The following is a 26,513-nucleotide window of genomic DNA, read 5'->3' as shown; positions in this document are numbered from 1 at the left end:
CCCTGGCAGTGAAGACTGCCCTTAGTCAGCCAGACTTTTAACTGAATAAATATGCAGACAGTTAAAAATCTCTAAGCACTAATAATGGGACAGTGCCTAAATAATTTATAACTGCCTTGAAAGTTAGTTAGTAAATGTTAGTAATCAGTTTTTCTCTTTCCACAAAAACCGATGAAAAATGGCTTCCATTGTTGCAGTTTGAAGTTTGCAGAGAGGTAAAAATAAGACACGTTGAAATAAGCTTATTCAGTATGATTTTCTTCCTACTCTGTTATGAATCTGTTTTCACAGTCATTACAGCTTATACAAATAATGAAGGTTTTTCCAACCATCCAGCTGGTGCAAATATTTTAATTTGATAAAATTTGGAATTTAGGTATACATATCTGTCAAAATTGGTAAATAGATATAATCTCCATTCAAATATAGAAATAATTACTACATCTGCCAAAAATGAGTGTCTACGTGATTTGTTTGAGGTTTCTAATATTTTGTTTGCTTTTTAAAAAAAGACTTGTTTATTATATTTAAGGCCTTTCATTTTAATGTTTGGTTGGTTGGTTTTGTTTAATTTCCCAGGAATTTATTGGGTTTTATTTTAAAATTTAAAGAACAGGAGAGAATCAGTAAAAACTGAAAACTCACAGGGGGTAGGGGGATTCTCACCATGTGGCAGTTGAGGAAGATTTCCTCTCCCTGCAGCGGTCAAGCAGTCTCATCTGCTGGGACCCAGTTCCCTGCCCTTCTCCCTCCCCAATGCAGAGGAAGAGAACAGCGCTGAAGGGCTGGGGTCAGGAGGGCAGCAAAAGACTGCACCTGTGACTATTGATTCCCCTGCCAGACAGAGCCCCCTCCTGACCTCACCATTCGCCCTGGCCCCATTTGCTTCTCTTGTTGTAATATTCTTTTTTATCTCCAGATGGTTTTGATTGTTTGCTGGTGTGTGATAATTTTCCATTGAAAGTCTTGGGATGGAGCAAGGCTATAACATTGAACCTTGCATTACATCACTGGCTAAACAGGGCGGGGTGACAACTCCCTCCTTTTTGAATGAGCTATCACTGAGACACATTATCCCCTGGTGACTAATTTTTACTCCTAGTCTATAAACCATACTTTCAACATAATTACATTATTCCTTAAATATTACATATATCTTGCAATATTTATGAAACTTGACAAGTAACAAGCTATCAGTAGATAACTTTCATACTATTCTTTATGAATATATATCCTGAAAGACATGTTTGCTATTGTGGGATCTGAGGTGGGAATTTTTTGCAAAAAACAGGGGCCCTGTGCCATGAGGTTACTGTGTCACAGGGAGCTAGATGGTCAGAGCCTGATCCAAGCAGCCAAGACTACCTGCACAGAGCCCCATCTGCTTCTCCTGTTGGTCACAGCCCCCTCTTAACCCTAGCCTTTCACCACAGTCCTGTCAATTCCCATTCTGAAAGGTCAGGAGGGGGCTCTGTCCATGAGGGGGCCAATAATTACAGGTGAAAAATCAGTAAAACCCAAATACTGTTTTTTCCAGAAACTCAGGAATTTTTCAGGAAAATCAATCAATACTTAATACAAAGGGCTTTAATTATAGTGCATCAAAACTTTAAGGGGAAAGCTACATACATTTCTAAATAACTATTCCTTTCCTCATTCCACTGTCAGCTGCAAAGACATTTGTGTGTGGCTTAAATGAGTGGTTCTCAATCAACAGAGGTCTTCCATCAACTCATCTAGATATTTGTCTAGTTTTACAACAGGCTACATTAAAAACACTAGCAAAGTCAGTACAAACTAAAATTTCATAAAGACAATAAACTTGTTTATATGGCTCGATATACTATTAAGTACAAAATTTATATTCCAATTGATTTATTTTATAATTATATGGTAAAAATGAGACAATAAGAAATTTTATTTTACTTTTACTTTAAGAAAAGTAATAGTGTGCTGTGACACTTTATTTTTATGTCTGATTTTTGTAAGCAAGTAGTTTTAAAATGAGGTGAAACTTGTAGGAACATCAGACAAATCAGACTCCTGAAAGGGGTACAGTAGTCTGGAAAGGTTGAGAGCCACTGGCTTAAATAATTCATTTATCAGAAAATATGTTCCCTCATTTAATGTTACTTGTATAACAACCACCATAATTTTCCTTTTTACCTAATGACCATAGCCTTGTGATCTGTCTTTTGCTTTAATTACAGTTAAATAAATTATACATCTATTATATTGAATTTCATGTGTTGCTGTCCAAGATACTTTAGATCTTGCAGCCAATTGAGTTGAAGTGTTATAATATCTCATAATTAATTGATAAATAACAACAGAACACCACGGGCCATCACCTACAGCCCCCAGCTAAAATCTCTCCAACATATTATTAAGGATCTACAACCTGTCCTAGAAGATGATCCCTCACTCGCTTAAGCTGTGGGAGGCAGGCCTATCCTTGCTTACAGACAGCCCCCCAACCTGAAGCAAATACTCACCAGCAACTGTACACCATACAACAAGAACACTAACCCGGGAACCTATCCCTGCAACAAACCCTGTTGCCAGCTCTGCCCGCACATCGACTCTAGTGACACCATCACAGGTCCTAACCACAACAACCCCACCATCAGGAGCTCATTCACCTGCACATCTACTAATATAATATATGCCATCATGTGCCAGCAATGCCCCTCTGCCATGTACATTGGCCAAACCGGACTGTCACTACGCAAAAGAATAAATGGACACAAATCAGACATAAAAAAGGGTAACATCCATAAGCCAGTAGGAGAGCACTTCAATCTTCCAGGACACTCTGTAGCGGACTTGAAAGTTGCCATACTTCTACAAAAAAATTTCAAAAACAAACTTCAAAGAGAAACTGCAGAGTTGGAACTCGTATGCAAACTTGACACAATCAGACTGGGTCTGAATAGGGACTTGGAATGGTTCTTTCATTACAAGAAGTAATTGTCACTGTTCACACATTCTCACCTTCTAATCAACGGCTGTGAATAGGCCTCATCTACCCTAACTGATTTGACTTTGTTAGCACTTGCCCTCCCCATTGTTATGTTTCTTACCCTTGGATGTGTATATTTATACCTCCTATCTGTGATTTCCACTTCATGCATTTGACGAAGTGGGTTGCAGCCCATGAAAGCTTATGCCCGCAGAAATTTGTTAGTCTTTGAGGTGCTACAGGACTCTTTTTGTCTTTTCATAATCAACTGTTAGCAAAGTAAGGCTCATATGTGATTAGACCAATTGAAGTCAGCAGGAATGCTCATGTTAGTTATTAAAGTGCCTAAGGCCTGGACTACACTGCTGCTGGCGGTCGACGAGAGATACATAAGCTACATAATGTAGCTTGTGTATCTATCTCGCGTTGACTTGCTCACTTTGCCATACCGCGGCATCTCCACTGCACTGGATTGACGGTAGATACCCGCCAGTCAATGCAGCCTTACTCTTTTCGGGTGGGGGTGGATTAATGGCTTCGACCGGAGAGCATTACCAGGGTCGATTGGATGGGTCTCCACAGCCCGCTGCATCGATCCATGCAGCCCCGGCAGTGTAAACATATCCTTAGTGTTTAGTACGTAAACTTACGTCAGGATTAGGCATTTAAATTTAAAAACACTAAAAACGTAGTTTTTAAAGTTTCTAAGGTTTTAAACACTTATGTCAGGATTAGGCCCTAACTTTACAGTAGTGCTCCACCATTGGAGTCATAATAAATAGGTAGGTGCTTAATAAAAATGGGTTTGAATGCAGTTGGTGGATAGCAAGGGACATACCATTGTTAGTATTGCGGTGCTGATTTTTAAAGGGAGCTAAGCACATGACTGCTCCTCTTGTGTGTCTGAAGAATTTCCCCTTCATTTATAAGTGTAAAGCCTTATAATGAAAGATGCATTTCCCATGAGAGAATTATGCAGTTAAATTCTTATGCCATAAAAAGTGGTAAAGGGAGTATCTACTATAATATATAAATGCACAGCATTAATTGGTATGCTGTGTTAAACTACAGCACCGCAGACTCAGACCTAACAAGTGTGTGTACTAGTACAGAAATACAAAGCTTTGCTGAAGCTAATCGGATTTTTGGCAGTATTGCTAAACATCAATCAGGTAAATCAATGATAAAAATGCCATTTAAAACCGATTGACTATACATATTTTCTCTTAGGCTAAATTTGAGAAGCAAGTCTATATTTAAAAATGTGTTCCTGAATTGTATGCACACAATTGCAAATTAGAGCATGGGAAATTGTGAATTGCACACACAATCACATGTTTAGTACTTGCAAATCAAATGGGATTTTAAGAAGCTAATGCACAAAGTGTGTGAAGTTTTTTCATGTTGGCTTGGATTTTAAATTATCTTGCTGTTAAAAGTACAAAAACTGAGTACTGTAAAATTCTTAATTGTGCTAATTTGCTCAAAACTGAACTTGGCTTTATTTTTAAAGCTTAATTTACAGGCAATCTAAGATGTGAATTAATTGCTTTTCTCCTTGGGAAAAAATATTAAATGATGTATATTTGTTTTAGAAATAGATTAGCAGCAGCAATGTCTGAAATTTATAAAGCAATCTCCAACATATTGATGAAGTGGATTAAAAGAGTAGGTAAGCTGTTGAAAAGAAACAATACACTGAACAAGAATACTCTAGATTAATGAATCTTTGAATATTCACCATTCTTTTTTAAATATACTTTGCTTAACATATGCACTTTCATATATGCCGTAGCAATCATATCCACAAAATTGAACCCTTCAGATAACCCCAGAGTTTGAAAGTTACCAAAAATCTGACATTTTTGTTCTTTTAGCCACTTGTTCAGTTTACTTGGAGTCCTAAGAACTTTCAAATAAAATTTTCTCCCTCTACCATTTTATTTTTGTATCCAGATCCCAAGAGACCCCTACAGATGGGCAACCTCCTGCATTACCACCCAAACAATCTAAAAAGAACAGTTGGAACCAAATTCATTATTCACACTCTCAGCAAGAACTGGATAACCATATTAATGAAACATTTGATGTGCCCGCATCACCGGAAAAATCCACAGTAAGCTAATGGGTCAAAGTTTAATCATCTTGGTTTTCCTCTGGATGATGGTCTGGCTTTTGTAGAAATAACTACTGATATATTTCTGTGGAACTCATATGCATGCTTTATATTGCAGCCATTTATGTCATTCGTAATATATATAATCTCACCAATCAGATCTGTTCACTGCCCCCCCCCCCCCCCACTAATCTTTCCATTTTTTCAGTGTTCCCATGTCAGTTTCACCAAGCTAAATTATTTGAATGGCATACAAAGTTATTTTAGGGGCATCCTTTCTTCCTGTGACACTTACTTAGTTTTCCAGTACTTGCAGATATTTCTAACAAACCTCCCATTTTGGCAGTGAATTTGCCCATAGGTTTAAAAGCAGATGTGTAAATACTACATACACAGGTAGTGCCAATCTCACACATTCAAAAATATGAATCAGGCCCCCCAAAATTAAAATTTTAAAAAATAATACATTTGGGTTATTTTCTTTCTGGATTTTGAGCTTTTGAGGGGTTCATGGAGGTCACATTTTCAAACTTTCATCTACAACCATGAGGGCTAGAAACATTTTTATAAATGGAAACTGAGTTTTCCCCCACATGATTCTTGAGCTGTGCTTTAAGTAAAACATCAGATATTTTGAGACTTACAATAAAATTGAGAGAGTTGGCAAAACTGTAAATACATTTAATTTAAATTAAACCATGAAATAAAACTTCTAACCATTTATTTCTATATTTATGCTAATTTGAGTCATGTTAATATGTGGTTCTGCTCTGAAAAATGATTCTGTAAAACTACCATCTTCCATTGTTGTATGCAGTGTTCTTCTAGTCCCGTCAGTCACGGGATCTTAGGGTATGTCTACACAGCAAAGAAAAACCCATGGCTGGCCCTTGTCAGCCATCTCAGGCTCTGGGGCTGTTTCATTGCTCCTTAGACTTCCAGGCTCAGGCTGGAGCTCTGGGACCCCCGTACTCCACAGGATTCTAGACACTGGGCTCCAGCCCAAGCCCAGAAGTCTATCAGCAGTGAAACATCCCCACCACCTGAGCCCAAGTCAGCTGGCAAGGACCAGCTGTGGGGTTTTTTTGCTGTGTAGGCATACCCTTAGAGAGAGAAGATGGGTGAGGTAATATCTTTCATTGGACGAACTTCTGTTGGTGAGAAACAAGCTTCCGAGGTCTTGCAGAGCTGATATGAAGAGCTCTATGTGAGCTCAAAACCTTGTCTCTCTCACTAACAGAAGTTGGTCCAATAAAAGATATTACCTCATCCGCCTTATCTGTGTAAAAAACGACCCCTCTTACCAGATCTCTTCCTAGCGTGTATTCAGTCATGTTCAGTTGAGTCAAGTGACAAATATCTTTCAACTGTTTTTTACTCTGATTATTCCTGCAAAGCAAATGCAGTTGTGGCAGAATAAGCTGGATTGTATTCCTTCTTATGCATCGTAAACTTAATATTTGTTAAACTCCCATGAGTTAAACCTGTGCAAACCCACTAAAGGCAATGGGACTACACAGGTATAATTGAATGTCTAATTTGGTCTGCTGAGCCTTTAATTTTCAATGTCATGAGAGGGGAAAGAACTCAGTTTCACTCTCAAAGCACAAGGGCTTGCAGTTACACAAAGCATCTTTTCATTAGAAAACCCAAGCACATTTGAGAGAGGAATCCTGAAGACACAATAAACATATCATTTCCTGATGCCTTTTTTTAAGAGTTGCTTTTCAGAGTAAAACTGCACTTAAAGTTCTTAAACAATTAAAATTTCTTCTCTCAATCTGCTGCATCTCGGAATATTATTTTAAGGAAAAATCTGCATTTCCTCCTCTTTAATCCATTTACTCAATCGCTTTCGTGTGTGATGGACCCAGTTATTGGATCTTTGGGGCAAATATTGAAACAATGGCTGTTCCATCATTCACAAGATCTTAAAAACCCCTCAAAGAATCACTTCAGTTGAGGAACCTTTGGAAGTGGCTGTGTCCCCAAGTACCTAGAACCAGTTTGAAAGGATCCCTTTTAGTGTTCTTTAACCAGAGTTTTCATTGTAAATTAGTCCAGAGGGGTTGCTTTTAAACCATGTAGAAACTACTTTCCTCCTAATAGTTTTTGTGTGCTCTGGTGTTCAGTGACAAAAAATAGTCACCTCATATTTTCTGCAGTTAGTGTTGGTTGAGATTCATTCTGTCTGTGAACCTCAGTCTATTCTTCCAATGTTCAGCAAACATAGGCTGAGGTGGTTTACATGGCCGGGAAGCTCACAAACCTCCCTCCCTATTGTTAGCCGAATTTACACTGTTCCTTATCCCCAACCTTCCCCTCTCCAACACCATAAGTATCTTCTGAAATCAAGGGATTTCTACTGTGTAGTCGTGTCAGTGATAAGGTGGGTGACTTGTGGGGAGGAGGTTTCTTTTGAAGGTTGACATTCATCAAACTGGATCCTCCAGATGAAATTACACTTCCTTTCCAGCGCTTGCCACAACACTCTGCAGAATTCTTTTGCAAGTTGAACTTTGCAGGTTCAAGTAGTCTGATGTGGCCAGAGGGGAATGGATTTTTTAAAAGTTGAATATCAATCCCTTTAATTTGCAGTAAAATTGTTTAATATTTAACACTTTGCATCCTCCTCTAAGTGCTGTACAAACAATGACTAATCATCACATCCCGGTGAGGTAGGGTAAGTATCCGGGGCTAGTGCAAGCAAATTCAGAGCCATTGAAATGACACCTTGTTGAAAGGCACAAGATTCAGTGTGTTATCTTCTACATATCTATAGCTTCCTCAGATGGCTCCGTCATACCACCTGGGTCAGTGCTGTTCTGAAGGAGCTGAATGAAGTATAGAAAAGGTGTATAATTGCATTTTATGTGGGAGGAGGTACAGAGAACAGTGGATAGGAATTTCCTGATAAGAGTTTGTGGGTGGAGTGAGAGGACTTCCAATGTTGCCTCAATCAAATAAATGATGTGGGGTAGGGGAAGGGTGGATTATAGTCACAGAGCTCTATCAGCATCGGGCACTTCATATTCCTCCCCAGACAGCCCTGGAGCATGAGTAGTAAAAGCCTCACATTAATATTTCAAACTGTTCCTGGAGAGGTCATATTTAGGGCTAGGAGCTCCCTGTTAAACTTGCCCGCATTATTAAGCCCAAGTTGCAGGCAGTGCAAACTAAGACACTCAGGTTATGTGACCTACCCAAGTTATATAACAAAACATTTTTACTGCCCTCACAGCACATTTGTAACATCTCCACTTGGCATTGCAGTAATTTATAAAATTACAAGTGACTTAAGTATTAGTCAGTTTATGATTTGAAAAGTTCCTTATTTTGCCAGCTTGCTTTCAGGAGAACACGTTTACAGATTAGCTGTGTACAGCAACTCTGAGTGCAGTGCATGAGCCCCCAAATCTAATTAGAGTGGGAGAAACAATTTGCATGGTTATTGCTGCTTTCTCAGGGCCCAAGTAGCAATTACTAGACGTTTGATGAGGACATTTAGAACAGCTGTAGTATAAGAGCAATCTTTCTTTAAAGTCTGCATTAACTGAGAACAAATTACATGTAATGTTATATACTTCCTTTTTCTTTAGCCCAATGGTGGTGTTCCCCATAACAATCTTGTTTTGATCAGAATGAAACCAGATGAAAATGGAAGATTTGGCTTCAATGTAAAGGTAGTGAAAAATAGATGTCTGTTCATATTTTTAAAGATTGTTCAATGACACTCAAGATTTGTGACTCATTGATTTTTTTTTTTTTAAGGGAGGATATGACCAGAAGATGCCTGTAATAGTGTCCAGGGTAGCTCCAGGAACACCTGTAAGTTGTCAAAGAAACTTGGAAATGGTGTCGTTTAATTAGCTGTGTGCAGTGTTGTTGTAGCCGTGTCAGTCTCAGGATATTAGAGAGACAAGGTGGGTAAGGTAATATCTTTTATTGGACCAACTTCAGTTGGTGAGAGAGACAAGCAACCAACAGAAGTTAGTCCAATAAAAGATATTACCTCACCTGCCTTGTCTCTCTAATTCAGTGTTTGTGATCATAATTATTGTAAGTCCTTTCCTTGGTGTTTGCTCTTTGCTTGAAGGGGAAGCATTCCTGCCATATCTTGCTAGGAATAAAACTGCTCTAACGTATTACCTTAGGGTAGTATTTATTCCCCATACCTTATTCTTTAACTGCCTCATATAATAAATGAAAGAAATGGACAATTAAATGTTGGAATTAAATACATTTAAAACATAATGTTAAAAAATACATTTTGCTAATTAAAGGAGAACAGTAGAATGAAAATAAACTACAAACTATAGTCTCCCCAAAATCACTTTAATGCAGAAATTTATAAAAGACCATGTAATAAAAGGTAAACTGCTTATAATGCCGTTCGTGATTGAGTTCTTTTTTAAGAAAAATTAGAGTTCATAGTTTAGTGTGGTGAATACTCTATCAATAATAAAAAAAAAATATTTTCTCAATTAATACAAGTTTCATCAGTGCTCATGATTATAAGTTGTGTAATAACTGTTTCTTGACTCTTGATATATAATGCATCCTAAAAACATTATTTAGCATAAATTTTTAATTTAGACATTCATGGGATTTTATCACATAAATTGTATTGAGATAAACTTTTATGCTGTTAAAAATTGCAAATCCCTTTTGTTTTTGCTGACAGATGTAATGCCAAGATTTAGATTAAATCAGACGTAATGAATCATTCATCAGGTCTGATGTGGTGGTGGTGGTTTCTAGTGTTCAGTGAGCACCAGTAATGTCTTCAAACTAGGCACAATATTGTGGCAGTTGATTGCCAAAAGTAATGACTTGCTTTTCAGCCTTTGTGATGCCAGCTCTGTGTTGTGCACCTGTCAGAAATTAATAGAATAAGCCACAAATTTGCTTACATTATAAAATAAAAGTAGCTGTGATCTAAATAAAATCATTAAACTGTATATGTTGACATCCTTGTATTAGATTGCTCTTATCCCAGTTAATTATTTTTTCCTCTTTTTTTCTCCATCACAAATTGGTTTGTTTGTATAGCAGTTAATTTTGCATTAATGGTTTAAACATCTAGCAGTGCTGTAAATGGTGAATGCACTGCCATTTCCTCTCTGCAACCATGGTTAAATTGTAACATAAATAGTATTTTCCCTTGCTGGTTCTTTTTGCCCAGATTACCTGGATTTGTTGCATTTCCTTTGGCCCTCATCCTCTTCCTGTTGGCCTGAATGTGATATTAGAAGGTTGCAGCCTTTAGGTTTGTGAAATTGAATTGGAGAAGGTTTTGCCATGCTGCTGCCCTCCCTTCTGAAATTTCTGATCTTGTCCTACATCCCTACTGTTAATGCAAAATATAATTCAAACACTGGGGAGCTTATCCAAGCATTTAATTTCACACAGTGCAAGGAGTAATAGCAGCAGAAAGGCATGTTGAAATGACAGACTCCTCCCAGTTCTGAATTGAAGTATTCATATGAATGGCACTGCTGCTGTATTATGTAACAGTTTATATATCATTTGATCCAATGTGGCAACCATATAAATGAGTCTGGTAGAATTCAGATTCCTGAATACAGTTACGTTGTTTCTTAGGTTGCTATTTTAAAGTAACAAAATACAAAAGCTATGTTTTTAGAGCGCTCTGTGTTTGTAAAATGTAATATGTTTCATGTTGCAGGCTGACCTCTGTGTCCCTCGTTTGAATGAAGGTGACCAGGTTGTACTGATAAATGGCAGGGATATAGCAGAACATACCCATGATCAAGTTGTCATGTTTATTAAAGATAGCTGTGAGAGGCACTCAGGAGGACTTGTGCTCCTAGTTCGACCCAATGGTGAGTGATTTATATGTAATACAACAAATCTTCCCTCCCCTTCTCCCTAACCTTAACATTATGTCCTGAGATAAGGATACTAATACTCTTTACAAAAAGGAGCTCCCCCGTACAAAAAGTACATATGATTACAACAAGAAGGCAGCATTTCAATCATATACAAATACAGAGAAATACCTTATACTGCAAGCATTCATGCCTGTAATAGTCAGTGTTCAAAACACATTTTAAATCCCCAAAATTGGGATATGAAAAATAATTGGGTATTTTTAGTGAGAGGGCTCTACTTAAATTTTATTCCTGAATCACATTAGGTATAAATGGTACTCCTGTTGGAATTCTGCAGCAGTAGTATGACTCCAAATGCAACAGTTGCAGAATTCCAACAGGAGTAAAATGGCCAGATGATTGTACAAATTGATTGTAGTGTGGAGGATAGTCTGTCCCAAAACAGCAATCTTGGATGTCTTTGGAAATTGTCACATAGGCATGACAATATTCAAAAACTTAAAATATATCTTCAAAGCAATTGAGAATTATTGGTAACATTTCTACTGGAGGGGGGATTAATAAAAGAAAATGCTTAAAAAAAACAAACTTGTACAGTATGTTTGTGGCATATATACTGTTGGAAGGTTGTCAACAGTCGGCTGCTGGGTGTTTAATTCTGCTCCCCTACACAATCACAATAAAGAGCCATTTAACAGAAAAGTATACTGAGAAATAATTGGAATAGTTGAAATCACTCTACTGAAGCACCTCAACCAACTGACAAATGATTCTGGCTTCCTTCATTTAATTGTGTTAGTTCCCATTCTATGTATTTAAGCCATTTCACCCCTTTGTGTGTTGGTTATAGTTGTGGTTTAAATGAAAAGTCTTAAAATGAAGAATTTAGAAGTAGCCATAATTTCCTCATTCATATTTCACAGTGTTCTACTTTAAGGACAAATTTTTCAAAAAAACATATGCTGTGTGCTATAGTATATACTCTACCATATGTATTTGAGTACATATTTGTTTAAAGGCAGTACTTACACAGAGTGTTCATAAAATTATAATGGACCCTACGAGTGCCATTCTAGCCAGTGGTCTGCCAGTTTTAGCCTAATTAATCCCCTGCAAAATGAAATGCAAAACAAAAAGATAAACTCAGGTACTACAGTGACTTGAGCAATGTGATGTGGAATCTGGGAGACTAGAGAGGAGAAAGTTACAGTAAACAAGGCATGATATGAGTGGGATTAGGGAGCAGGGTTTTAGCAGTATTGGTGAGTAAGAAATGGATTTTCACTTAGGCAATCAATTAAACTAAATAACAATGTAGTTTTAGTGTGGACTGTAATGATTTCAATACTGAATTTTTTGCTGATATGGATTGTCAGACTCTTAATGGTACTCTACCATAGATTTTCCTGTAGAAGAAATACTGAATTGCCATTTTTCTTAATTTAAAAGATGAGCATTCATTGTTCCAGCCAAAGCACATGCCAGGTTAGAGCCTCCCTCAACTTTCCTACCATTATTTATTGTAGCTGTTTATGATGTGGTGGAAGAGAAACTAGAGAGTGAGCCTGACTTCCAGTACATCCCTGAGAAATCTCCACTGGATGGTGTCCTTCAGGATGATAATGCTCTGAGGGAATCTATGATTCAACTAGCAGAGGGGCTTATCACTGGAACTATTCTGGCTCAGTTTGATGTAAGTAATGTACCATGTGTTGTTGTATGCACGTACCAGCAGTCTCTTCCTGGGTAATAATTAGCTTCTACGAACAGAGTGAGTTTTGAATCTGTCAACAAGGCAATTGACTCGTTTGCTGTAAAGAAAGAACAACCAGTCATCAAGTAACTTTTGTGTTAAAATACTAGAGGTGCAAAATAGTTACCATAGAATAAATGTTAGCTATCTAGTTCAATATACATTTTTATTAGTTATAAACAGCTTTACAGTGTAACTCCATGTTTTTGTAATTATAATCTTATGCTTATATAACATATTTCATATCCAAGAATATCTAAAAGATGTAGGAAGCTTTACACAAGTCTACAGTCTATTCCCAGAGTTCATTTTACCCACCTCTGGATGGGAACCCAAGTTAAAACAGGAAGTGAAGAATACTATACACAGTTTAAAGTGCAGGGAAGATTTTAGATGAAATGTAAGTACCAGATCAGAACACTAGAAAATACTGTCCTAATTTTAAAATGCAGTAGAACTTATTTAAAAAAAAAAAAAAGAAGAAGTAATTGATATTTATTATTTATTTTGAAGAGAGCAGTGCAGTTCCCCTTAATACCATGCTTGTACATTGGCTCGTTACTGACTCACAGAGAAGAATACCATCTTCTGAATCAACACAACCACTTCCTCAACCTTCTAGGTGTTGTATGGTGGTATCCCATCAAAATACTGACACAGCTTACCCCAGTTGAGTTTCTGAAATCAGGTGAATTAGATAGTATGGTTGAAGGACAAGAGAATATATTGCATTAGTAAAGTAACTCGACAAATGAAAATCCCTTTTAATATAATAATCTGCTCTCACTTAATTCCATAGCAAAATTCCCATTGCTTTTAATGAAAACAGTATCAGACTGTAAAGTATGTGGGTGTGCTCTATGGACTATGTTTAAAATGGATTGAAGCTCTTTGGGACGGGTTTGTGCTTAATAAATAATACAGAGCTCTTTTCATAGTTTTGACATTTTTTTACTACTTATTATCTATAGTAATTCCCTGGAAGCTTGATATCTGTTTCCTTGCAAAAACTCTCTTTCCTCCATCATATGTTTATAAGTGGTTGTTGTTATGGGGTTGCTCATTTGGTTTATAGACTTGTTTTTGAAAAAATGAGCATTCATTTTGTACAAAAGAATTTTTAAAAATGCATTTTGTGGACAGTTACACAAAGGGAAAAAAAGTAAGTTACATTTTTGGCTTACCAATCTTGTGTCCCTTGGAACTGAAAATTAAGACAAAAATAATACCTTTTTAATATTATTGTATTAAAACTAAGATTACTGAAGCATAGAATCATAGAAGACGGGGGTGGGAAGGGACCTCAGGAAGTCATCTAGTCCAACCCCCTGCTCAAAGCAGGACCAATCCCAGCAAAACCATCCCAGCTAGGGTTTTGTCAAACTGCACCTTAAAAACCTCTAAAGATGGAGATCCCACCACCTCCCTAGGTAACCCATTCCAGTGCTTCACCACCCTCCTAGTGAAAGAGTTTTTCCTAATATCTAACCTGGACCTCCCCCACTGCAACTTGAGCCCGTTGCCCCTCATTCTGTTGTTTACTACCACCAAGAACAGCCTTGTTCCATCCTCCCTGGACCCCCCTTTCAGGTTATTTAAAGGCTGCTATCAAATCCCCACTCATTCTTCTCTTCTGCAGACTAAACAAGCTTAGTTCCCTCAGCCTCTCCTCACAAGTCGTGTGTTCCAGCCCCCTAATCATTTTTGTTGCCCTCTACTGGACTCTTTCCAATTTGTCCCCATCCTTTCTATAGTAGGGGAGGCCCAAAACTGAACACAATACTCCAAATGAGGCCTCACCAGTGCCGAATAGAAGGGAATAATCACTTCTCTTGATCTGCTGGCAATGCTTCTACTAATGCAGCCCAACATGCCATTAGCCTTCTTAGCAATAAGGGCACACTGTTGACTCATATCCAGCTTCTTGTCCACTGTTACCCCCAGGTCCTTTTCTAACGAACTGCTGTCTAGCCAGTTGCTCCCAAGTCAGTAACAGTGCATGGCATTCTTCTGCCCTCAGTGCACGACTCTGCACTTGTCCTTGTTGAACCTCATCAGATTTCTTTTGGCCAGTCATCTAATTTGTCTAAGTGTGGGGGCTCTTCAGTATATTTCTTTGAATTAAGACGTGTGCTGGTTCAATTAGGGGTAATATGTACCATAATACAGCAGAACTCCTGCAGGGGAAATGTATGCCATGCACACCCCATGTCCTCAGAGGCCAAGATTCATTGCAACACCAGGTAGGAGTGCAGGAAGATGATTATGGAAGGCTCAGGGAGTAGCAGTAGCATAGCTAGTAGGATCTGCACACAGTATGGTTCTGATAGCCCAAAACACTGTAATAAGATGCAGTGGACTGCGTCTGCTATTCCAACAGTACCTGTAGTATTGGCCATTGTCCAGATACATGCCTGTTGCAACAATTTGGGGTTTACAAATCAGTTTCTCAGCCAATGCCTTTTGAGCAAATTTAGTGAGCACATAGTCCAGCTGCTTGAATGATCTTGTAAAAGAACAAAAATAATGTAGTATCTTCACCTTTCTAGCATCATGCTTGTGAATAGGAAACAATGTTTTCATGTTTGTGTTATATGATGTATGTTGGCTTTTGTAATTTACATATGCTTTAAAAATGTCTACAGTTAATTTAATGCTAATGAATCCTATGAGTAATAGTATGTTGTGCCTGTTACTATATGACCATCTTTATTCTGTTCTAGCAACTGTATAGGAAGAAGCCTGGAATGACAATGTCTTGTGCCAAATTACCTCAAAACATTTCCAAAAACAGATACAGAGACATTTCGCCTTGTAAGTGTCTCTTTGTGTATGTGTATGTATAAGTTTTTAAGTTAAAATATTTAATTGTACTTGGTAAAAAAATAAATTCTTTAAATATTTTTTCAGATGATGCTACACGGGTCATTTTGAAGAGTAATGATGACTACATCAATGCAAATTATATAAATGTGAGTTGAACTTTGTCATTCATACTTGTAAGTACAGTGTGGTAGCATTCTGGAGAAGAACAATTGATTTGCAAAATATTACTGCACCTTTTCAGTGGAAAATGTATTAAAAAAAAAAAAAAAGATAATTCACTCTCCTTGTAAATGTGTCTCAAATCTAACACCGACTAGAGTGGCTGGGGAGTTCTTTAATCAATTGGCTTAAATATTAGTAGATTTGTTTATCTAAAAGACAGTGGTTGATAATTTCCTAATAACTCTCAGTCAAATTGAAAGATTTTATGTGCAGCAACGAGAGCCTGAATTTTATTTCAGATGAGGTCATTGTTGGGAGAAAGTAGCCATCTAGAGTTAAAACTAGCACAAGTAACCCAATGCACATTGTTGTAACAATGTTTAAGACTAGTAAAGTTCAGCATGATAGGTCTTTGTCTTATAGTCAGTAACTACAAAAGTACAGCTAACTTTTCACTTCAGGAACACAAAGGAAAGATATTTGATTCCAGGATTAGTACTTAAATGATCAAGTATTGTAAACAGCTGATTTAATGAGTATACTTTTACCCAAATTATTTTGACACTGAACTGTCATGTTTTTTCATACACCTTTCATTGTGACCTATGGTCTTGACAGCACAGGTATTTGGCAATTAAATTCTGTCAGTTAATTAAATGATACATATTTGGATTTCTTAATGGTTTTAAATATGAAAAGTTCTCCTCCGTGTTGACAGGGATCTTTTGTTTTGTGTGCTCTTTTATTGGTGACCTGGTGACAAATATTTTAATAAATAGTATCAACATTATTGATTCAGTCTTCCCATATTTTTATAAATTAAATTAAATTATCTAGGAAAGGCTAAATTTGTGGCACATAAATTAAAGTTGCCATGAGAGTAATGTTGTTTAACAACTAAAATAATTATGATTTTGTTTTCTTTTAGATGGAAATCCCTTCTTCCAGCATAATAAACCAGTACATTGCTTGTCAGGGTCCATTACCGAACACTTGTCCTGATTTTTGGCAGATGACTTGGGAGCAAGGTTCATCTATGGTTGTAATGTTGACCACTCAAGTTGAACGGGGCAGAGTAAGTCCAAGTTCTGACTTGAACGCTAATCAAATATTATTTTAAAATCCCTTTTTGAATATGCCATAAATGACTAGAGTAGAACAGGGGCAACATGAATTTCTTTTTATGGCAGTGCTCACAGGCATTGCTAAAGTCGAGGTGCTTCTGTGTTTCAATTTTAAAACCCTTTTTTCAGGGTTATGCAACTAGTCTTAAAATTTATTATAGTTTTGAAACATGTATAAGTCACGATTCTCATATTTCTTAAATGAATTTTTTAAGAATTAATCTGCCTGTTTTTATAGTGAAGTAGTAAACAAGTTTACCTGCTTCAAGTGTGTTTGTTTTTTTCTGAGCTCCTTCAACTCAAAAAGCTTTATCATTTTTTCTAGATTAAAGTTTCTGGGAAGGGATGAATTAATCCTGTAAAGAGGCCCAGACCAGTGTTGTGTTGTATTTGCTTTGCAATGTCATAAATTTACCTTGTGTTGTCATGACATCACAATAATCACCAATTATGCTGTGGAGCTCTTTGGAGAATTGGATCCAGATCGATAGATAAGCCTTAAATCTAACATTACTTTCAAGCTTACCTCCACACAATTGAGTAGTGCCTGTAGGTATTTGCTTAATCAAATGAAAAGTTATTAGTGTTTGCAAACTGAATACTGCACAGACAATCTTTTATTAAAAAATATTTGTTTTTGATCAGTCAGTCATGATAGTTCTTAACCCTGTTTTAATACAAAAAGATGTGCGTTATAATATGTTACATGTTATTAGCCGCATATGTACAAATTATAAATAAGAAAATAATTAGAAATAATTGTGCATCACCTAATTTCACAAAGTAAAGTCAGCTTGACCTGAACATCTGGTTGCATTGTCTCCTTAATAATTTTAATGATTGCGTTGCCTCTGTCCACTGAAGAACCACTGAAGTACCATTGACATATTAGCACGTACCTGGTGTATTTCCTAAAACGTCTCGTATACTATTTGTAACATTCAGTAGCAGTTGGAGAACTTGAAACACATAAGCATAATTGGCTGATGGAAATATATCCTAAAATTTCATCATAGTCCTAAGTTTTATTTGGTGATTTTATAGTACACATCTACCATCCTGGCCTGCAAGACTGGTTTGTGTTGAGGATAGTCAGATTAATTCAGACTTCAGTTCAACTCTGTGTGTGCATTGTAGTTTTTAAAATAACTATGTATTTGCTATGCTGTCAGACCTACTAAATACCATAAAAATAAGTGTAGGTGTGTTGAAATGTTTTTAAACTATTTTTAAGTTACTCGGTTTTACTATACTATCCTGTGTACTCCCAAATGAATACAATCAGAGGAAATTTCAGTTCAAGTGCCCTTTTAATTTACTTAATTTTCTTTGCAGATCTACTAAGAACCAGACCCACAATATCCATTCTCTGAGGTTTTTTAATATTGATATTTATAGAATTATTTGAGCTGATAAATAAAGTCCTTTTATTTCAATATTTATCTTATACCCATCAGCAGGCTTCCTGTTCTAATGCTGATCATGATGTCACTATCCCACTGCATGCCAGAGGGTCACAGTGGAGCAGGAAGTCTGCAAATATGGCTGCTTTGACACAACCTGCCAGGTGGGCTGGAAAGATAAAAGTATACGTGAACTGAAATCACCTCAATTTATATTTGGGCATTTAAGCAGTTAGTCATAAAGTTGGTCTTTTTTAAAGTTCTCGTTTAACCATAAAGACTTTTAGTAAACCCACCACCTACAGCAACTTATTTTTTTCTCCCAGATTGAAGCAATCTTAGTGATTGCTTACTGGCCACCTCCTCCTTCCACGTTATAGCAACATGTTTTCTTTTTCATGTAAGTCTGCCTTAAGGAAGGATTATTTTAGGATTTTAGAAATTGAGTGAATCAAAGGTGGCACCTATCAGTGTGGTGTCAAAATGGAATATTTAGTGAATACTTAAAAAGAAGTAATATAGTAAGTTAGAGGTATCACTATTAAATTACACTAAACTCAACACAAGAGTTGTCTGTGTGAAGGGAAACAAAGTTGAGAAGAGAAGCAGGACTTCTACATAGAATCATAGAAGATTAGGGTTGAAAGGGACCTCAAGAGGCCATCTAGTCCAACCTCCTGCTCAAAGCAGGACCAACCCCAGCAAAACCATCCCAGCCAGGTCTTTGTCAAGCCAGGCCTTAAAAACCTCGAAGGATGGAGATTCCACTACCTCCCTAGGTAACCCATTCCAGTGCTTCACCACCCTCCTAGTGAAAAACTTTTTCCTAATATCAAACCTAGACCTCCCCCACTGCAACTGGAGACCATTGTTCCTAGTTCTGTCATTTACTACCATTGGAACAGACTCGTTCCATCCTCCCTGGAACCCCCTTTCAGGTAGTTAAAGGCTGCTATCAAATCCTCCCTCATTCTTCTCTTCTGCAGACCAAAGAAGCCTAGTTCCCTCAGCCTCTCCTCATAAGTCATGTGTTCCAGCCCCATAATCATTTTTGTTGACCTCTACTGGACTCTTTCCAATTTGTCCCCATCCTTTCTGTAGTGGGGGAGGCTCAAAACTGGACACAATACTCCAAATGAGGCCTCACCAGTACCAAATAGAGGGGAATAATCACTTCCCTTGATCTGCTGGCAATGCTCCTACTAAGGCAGCCCAATATGCCATTAGCCTTCTGGGCAATAAGAGCACACTGTTGACTCATATCCAGCTTCTTGTCCACTGTTACCCCCAGGTCCTTTTCTAACGAACTACTGTCTAGCCAGTTGCTTCCCAGTCCGTAGCAGTGCATGGCATTCTTCTGCCCTCAGTGCACGACTCTGCACTTGTCCTTGTTGAACCTCATCAGATTTCTTTTGGCCAGTCATCTAATTTGTCTAAGTAACTCTGTATCCTATCCCTGCCCTCAAGCGTATTTACCACTCCCCCCAGCTTAGTGTCATCTGCAAACTTGCTGAGGGTACGCGCCACCTCATCCTCCAGATCATTAATGAAGATGTTAAACAAAACGGGCCCCAGGACCGACCCCTGGCGCACCCCGTTTGTTACTGGCTGCCAACTATACATCGGACCGTTGATCACTACCCATTGAGCCTGGTGATCTAGTCAGCTTTCTATCCACCTTATAGTCCATTCATCCAACCCATACTTCTTTATCTTGTTGATAAGAATACTGTGAGAGACCATATCAAAAACTTTGCTAAAGTCAAGGCATATCACATCCACCGCTTTCCCTACATCCATAGAGCCTGTCTTCTTATCATAGAAGGCAATCAGGTTGGTCAGACATGACTTGCACTTGGTGAATTCTTGCTGACTGTTCCTGATCACCTTCCTCTCTTTCAAGTGCCTCAAAATGGATTCCTTGAGGACCTGCTCCATGATATTTCTGGGACTGAGGTGATGCTGATCAGTCTGTACTTCCCTAGATCCTCCTTTTTCTCTTTTTTTTTTTAAAGAAGGGCACTATATTTGCTCTTTTCCTATCATCCGATACCTCCCCCAATCACCACAAGTTTTCAAAGATAATGGTCAATGGCTCTGCAATCACATCAGCCGTCTCCCTCAGTATCTTCAGATGAATTACATCCGGCCCCATGGACATGTGCATGTCCAGCTTTTCTAAATAGTCCTGACCCTGTTCTTTCTGTATTGAGGGCTGCTCACCTCCTCCCCATTCTGTGTTGCCCAGTGCAGTAGTCTGGGAGCTGACCTTGTCTATAAAGACAGAGGCAAAAAAAGCTTTGAGTACTTGAGTTTTTTCCACGTCATCTATCACTAGGTTGCCTTCCCCATTCAGTAAGGGGCCCGCACATTCCCTGACATTCTTCTCATTGCCAACATACCTGTAGAAATCCTTCTTGTTACCCTTCACATCCCTTGCTAACTGCAACTCCAATTGTGCCTTGGCCTTCCTGATTTCTCCCCTGCATGCTCGAGCAGTATTTTTATATTCCTCCCTCGTCACTTGTCCAAGATTTCACTACTTGTAAGCTTCCTTTTTGTGTTTAAGCTCACTGAAGATTTCTCTGTTAAGCTGATTGCCTGCCATATTTACTATTTTTTCTGCACATCATGATGGTTTGTTCCTGTGCCCTCAGAAAGATTTCTTTAAAATACAGTCAGCTCTCGTGAACTCCTTTACTCCTCATATTAGCCTCCCAGAGGAATCTGCCCATCAGCTCCTTGAGAGAGTCAAAGTCTGCTTTTCTGAAGTCCAGGGCCCATCTTCTGATGCTCTCCTTTCTTTCATCAGGATCCTGAACTCGACCATCTCATGATCTCTGCTGCCCAGGTTGCCATCCACTTTTACTTCCCCTACCACTTCTTCCCTATCTGTGAATAGCATGTCACCAAAGATTTCTCTGTTAAACCAAGCTGGTCGCCTGCCACATTTGCTATTCTTTCTGCACATCGTAATGGTTTGTTCCTGCGCCCTCAGTAATGTCCTGTCGTGGATTCCTTTCCCCCTTCATATTAGCCTCCGAGAGGATCCTGCCCGTCAGTTCTCTGAGGGAGTCAATCTGCTTTTCTGAAGTCTGGGGTCCATATTTTAATGCTCTTTTCTTCCTTTTGGCAGGACCCTGAACTTGACCATTTCATAGTCCCTGTTGCCTAGGTAACATGTTATCTTACTTTATATACAATCAAGTAGTTAAGATTCTGCAGGCAGTGCAGTTATATGATAATCACACAGCTTGATCAGAGAAAAAGTTTGAAGGTGAATGGCGACTGCACATCCTACAATGTTAATTGAAATCAAATTTTTCCCTCAAGTGTTAATATGGAACTTTCATAGAGTTGCATGTATTTGCAGTGTGAAAATTTGGTCCTTTTATTGGTCGTGAGCAAAAAACAGTTGAAATGGTTAATTATATTAATCTGTTCAGGACTAATATCAATTACACTAGTTTGACATTTCTTCTATTACAGTTATGCAGCTAATATCTCATTTTCAATTATAAACCCCTACAGTATGTTGGTAAGTAAGTCAGCAGTAATTACAAAATGCTCAGAAGGGAACTTTGCTGAATCTAGAAAGGAGGAAAAATAACATTCTATGAATGTAAATACTGACATCTTTGAAAACCTGTTGACCTTAGGTTAAGTGCCATCAGTACTGGCCAGAGCCTACAGGAAGCTCATCATATGGAAATTTCCAGATTACCTGCCATTCAGAGGAAGGAAATCCTGCTTATGTCTTCAGAGAAATGACATTAACTAACCTGGAGGTAAAACTATAATATAGTTATTAGTGTAATTCTGTGGAATCGTCCGAGTAAAATGACCTAATTGCAGACATTCTTTCCAGTTTTATGACACGTTCACAAGTTTTAGTGGTACATTTTCAGGGAACTGCACAGAGATTTAATCTCTTTGTTCCCATTTATGGGTACAGTGCAGTACATTAGTCATATGGGATCGGTGTTAATTATCGAAGAGCTGTTTGGTCCAAAATAATCCTAATGCTTTTATTGCCTTGATTAAGCCATGCCAATAATTAAATATGAAATTATTAGAGATTTATTCTAATATATTCCCTTGATCTTTTGAAAACATCATTAGTCATTAGAGGACAGACATTAGAAACTTTTCATTGTTACTACCTAGAAATACATTTTGTATGTCTGGAGATAGTGGTCTGTAACATTTCTTAGTAGGGTAATAAACAACATTAGGAGGATAGTATTTCTAAAACAATGTCTTTAAGCTTCATTTTTTTAAATGAAAGCCTGGATTTTTGGTTTATGGGAGCAATTCTAAATTATGGGAATATGCAGGCTCCATGTCAAAGAACTCTGGTTACAGGTAAGTATCCTTCATGTATTAACTTGAGGAAAAAAGATTTGCAGATAGAACTAATTCCTACTAATTTAGAAAACGAGGATAGATATTTTCAAAGGCAGTGGCTCTGTTTGAGGTGAAATAGTTACAGTCCTTCCAAAATTAGTCCAAAAATATACTATTGGTAATGTTAACAGTTACCACCAAATGGTGGAATAGTTAGAATACCATTTCTCACCCCTGAAGTAGGATAAGAGTTTATCCCAGTCAAGCACTGTAACACCTGTGCTCAGAGCTCTGCACTGGTTGCTTTTTCATTTCCAGGTACAATTCAGAGTGCAGATGATCACTTTAAAACATCAAATAGCCTGACTCCCCCTGAAAACTGAAAACTTCTCGTATTGTATCCCTTTGCAGTAGGTGAGATCAATTGGGAAGCTCTCACTGTTGGTTCCTGGAGGTGAATTATCTGTAACAATCAGTTTATCTGTAAAATTTCTCATAGAACAGACCTATTCTCCTAGTGTTCTATATCATCTCAGATATTGTACAGTATGTTTTATATATAAGTGAATAAGTCACAGAATGACAACAGAAAGAATGAGATTCTCCTAAGAGAAACTACATCATAGTTAATGGAGATTGCTAGATCAAATGACTGTGATGGTATAATTTTACAAAAAGGAGACAGTTGTATTTTTCTCTTTCAATCTTGAGAATTCCCTGGGTGAGAGTTTAGAAGAATTTGAAGATGTAATACAGGGGTGTCCTCCAACATTTTAGGGATTACGAGGCATAGTCAGTGATCCTCCAAACGCAGGAGAAATCTGGCAATATTTTTTGTTAGTATTACTTTGGTCTAGCAGGCTTGTGTATGCGGTTGGGTGGGGAATGTCTTCAGTAAACCAAATGAATGAGGGTAGAAAATAAACTTGTGTCAAGGCTGACAGACTTTAGAGGAAATCTTGGTTACTGTGTATTTTATAGTAGTTTTTATGTAGTAAGTGCTTAGCTAGCTGTTTGTTATAAACTGAAATATAACCATTGCCAACTGGCAGAGGACACCCCATACTGTAACTCAGATCTGGCCTGATACACACATTGCCCTAACACTGTTTTCATAATATGTATCTTAAATGTATGTATCTGTAAGGTATCATATGTAAAAATGATGACATGCTACTGCCAAAAATAATTGTGTGATGTATGTATGGGTTGTGTACAAAGAGTTATAGATATGTTCTTGAAATGTGTTTGGGAGGCAGTGCAGAAAATCAACCTGTCCTAGACAAAGAAATGTGTATTTACGTGTCTGACCAACTTGATTACAATCACAGATCAATACAAGTACATTTACATATGTAAGGTAAACAAAGCCATCAAGCTAAACAAGCAGGGAAGAGGACCATTTAACAGTCATGCTGGGGGTTAGAATCTGCATCACGGAAACCTTCCTGGCTCTTGAGCAGAGGCAGTGGACTTTTGGTAATATAAGGGGGAGCAAAAGTATCTTTTAGGGATCCATCACTGAGGGGACATGAGGTACAGCACCCTCAGAGTCTATGAAAGTTGGATTCCCTGGTTGGAGGGCTAGGGATGGTGATAACTTGATGTAAATAAGAATAGGCAAAGATTGTATCTTGCTAAAATTAAGTTTTAGTACTAGAAAGCGTGTTTTGTTTTGTTTGTAATCAACCTGGCTCTTTTTCTCTTGCTTAGTATCACTTAAATCTCTGTTCTGAGTTTTGTAATAAATAAGTTTAACAACAATCTCAATGCGGTGTATTAAAGTGAAATATAAGTTTTCTGCTAACCCTACCGGCTGAGGTGTGCTCTTTCTGTTTGGAGGCCAAGAACTTAATTTCTGAGTGTCCAGTCAGAGGTACTGCGCACTGCAGAAAGAAGTCTCTGGGGAACTCAGGGTTCACTGTTACCTGCAAGGCAAGGTTTAGACTGGCAGAGTCTTGAAGAGTTTGCTGGCAAGGCAGACAGGCTGGTGTGTCCAGGAGCTGACACTTAGCTTATCTGCAGCAAAGCTCTCACTCTTACTAAGGCAGAGTAGTAACACAGTGGCTCACACTTCTGGGTGTCCTGAGCATGGTGTCACCAGGCCAAGGTCTGACTCTTGGGGAACATCTACTGAAGGAAGGAAAAGATGAAGAGGAGAACCTACCTAACATAGTGTGATCAGAGAAGTAGGAAGAGAACAATGAGAGAACAGAGCCTCAAGCCAATCGAGAGCTAGATTTGAAGAAGTAGGGAGTGTTTGATCATGTCAAAGGCTGCTGAGAGGTCAAGGAGGATGAAGCTGAAGTAAAAGTCCTGAAAGTTGGCCAGGAAGAGGTCATTCAAAACTTTAGTGATAGCAGTTTGAGTGGAGCAAAGAGGATGGAAACCAGATTGCAGAAGCTCAAAGATGGAGCAGAAAGAAGAAACTTGGGGCAGTACTAAGTTTGGAGATGAAGGGGAGAGGAAAGATGGCGTAGTAATTGGAGAAGCCGCCACATTGAATACTGGTTTTAGGTATCTTGTCATGTGTTGGAGACAAAATTTCTTCTAAGATGACACAAATACATAGGTTAGATTTTCACCCTGAATATTGAGAAGCATGTGGCCAGGCGAAATCTTAGTTCAGATGAATAATGTATTTCTATATTAAGTATGATGTTTCCATGTTTAAAGGTGGATGGTCCTTGTACTTTATACTGTAGGAAGTGCAGTTCATCACTCGCATCACCAACAAGGAATAATTTGATTGGTTGTGGTTAATGGAATGTAAATGTGAAAAAGAGGCTGTAGTAAACCAGCATTCTGTGTATTTCCAGTGGAGGGAGAGGACCAGTCCCAGCACATGCAGTTATTGTGTGCTGGAAGTAGGCCACTTGTTACAAAAGCTCTCCTTCCTCACTCCCATCCCCAAAGCTGTTTTTCTGTTTGGCCTTGAACAGCAAAGCTTTGGCCCACTGCACAAATAGCATATGTGGCCTCCTCATGATTGGGCAGCCTAGATATTTTATATATTTTGACTGGATAGAGGCCTAAGAAAATCAAATCTTCCAATTTTCAAGTTTTGATATTAGAGATCTCAGAGTTTCGTTATTCCAGCAGAGAATTCATCAAGCTTTAGGCTGGGAAACCAGATTTAATTTAGGAGTTAGAATGTGCAAGTGAAAATACATCCTGCATTTCTCCCTAAGCCAGTGTAATCTGTTTATTCTATGTATGTGAGGGTCTTTCCTTTCCTTTCCTTTTTCTTTTTTTTTTTTTTGGCATGGGGGAGGGAAGGGGTTTGTTTTTGGTTTTAAACTGGAGAACCTATTGGATGGGGAGGGAAAACCAAAGTGGAAATCTTTATTCAAGTCACCAGGCCACCTCCATGCTCTCTTGCGGTATAACTGCCAACACCTGAGAGAGAGAAATAATTGTAAGAACATAAGAACGACCCTATTGGGTCTGACCCGTGGTCCATCTAGCCCAGTATCCTGTCTTCAGACAGTGGCCATGGCCAATGCCAGGTGCTTCAGAGGGAATAAACAGAACAGGCAATTATCAAGTGATCCATTCAGTCATCCACGCCCACCTTCTGGCAATCAGATACTAGGGACACTCAGAGCATGGGATTTGCATCCCTGATCATCTTTGACTAATAGCCACTGATGGATCTATCCTCCATGAATTTATCTAGTTCTTTTTTGAACCCCGTTATAGTTTTGGCCTTCACAACATCCCCTGGCAACAGGCTCCACAGCTTGTTCTTCTGATGTAAGCAAGTAAGTTCTGTCTTGGGGATTATGAGGTTTCAATTCCATTAGAAAGTTATTTATTAAGCTACTGTGAAGCTTCCTGCCAGGTTGAAGACATGTGTTTTTTTTTAAAGTAGAGTAGATACTAAAAAAGCTGTTATAAGGAATCTGATAAATGTTCTAATATACCTAATACTAGAACTGGAAAATGAGTTCTCTCTTCGAGTG

At 38.1% G+C, this 26,513-nt stretch overlaps 1 protein-coding gene across 3 annotated transcripts in view; it reads left to right on the top strand.

Annotated features, from left to right (window-relative positions):
- Window positions 1–22,250, top strand: part of PTPN4 (protein tyrosine phosphatase non-receptor type 4) — a 125,956-nt gene extending 103,706 nt beyond the window's left edge. For all 3 annotated transcript variants that reach the window (XM_067549068.1, XM_067549061.1, XM_067549052.1), the window contains 9 exons: window positions 4,919–5,078; window positions 8,678–8,761; window positions 8,850–8,906; window positions 10,768–10,924; window positions 12,460–12,626; window positions 15,410–15,500; window positions 15,597–15,658; window positions 16,603–16,749; window positions 21,861–22,250. In XM_067549068.1, the coding sequence (XP_067405169.1) occupies window positions 4,919–5,078; window positions 8,678–8,761; window positions 8,850–8,906; window positions 10,768–10,924; window positions 12,460–12,626; window positions 15,410–15,500; window positions 15,597–15,658; window positions 16,603–16,749; window positions 21,861–22,001 (1,066 nt within the window). In that variant the 3' untranslated portion in view covers window positions 22,002–22,250. The remainder of the gene's footprint in view (window positions 1–4,918; window positions 5,079–8,677; window positions 8,762–8,849; window positions 8,907–10,767; window positions 10,925–12,459; window positions 12,627–15,409; window positions 15,501–15,596; window positions 15,659–16,602; window positions 16,750–21,860) is intronic.
- The last annotated feature ends 4,263 nt before the right edge of the window (window positions 22,251–26,513 follow it).

Source organism: Emydura macquarii, unplaced genomic scaffold, assembly GCF_026122565.2.
Source record: "Emydura macquarii macquarii isolate MOO-44397 ecotype Brisbane River unplaced genomic scaffold, CSIRO-AGI_Emac_v2 contig_260, whole genome shotgun sequence".
Classification (NCBI taxonomy): Eukaryota; Metazoa; Chordata; order Testudines; family Chelidae; genus Emydura; species Emydura macquarii.
Note: the sequence above shows the minus strand (reverse complement) of the source record. Positions and strands in the feature narration are given on the sequence as shown.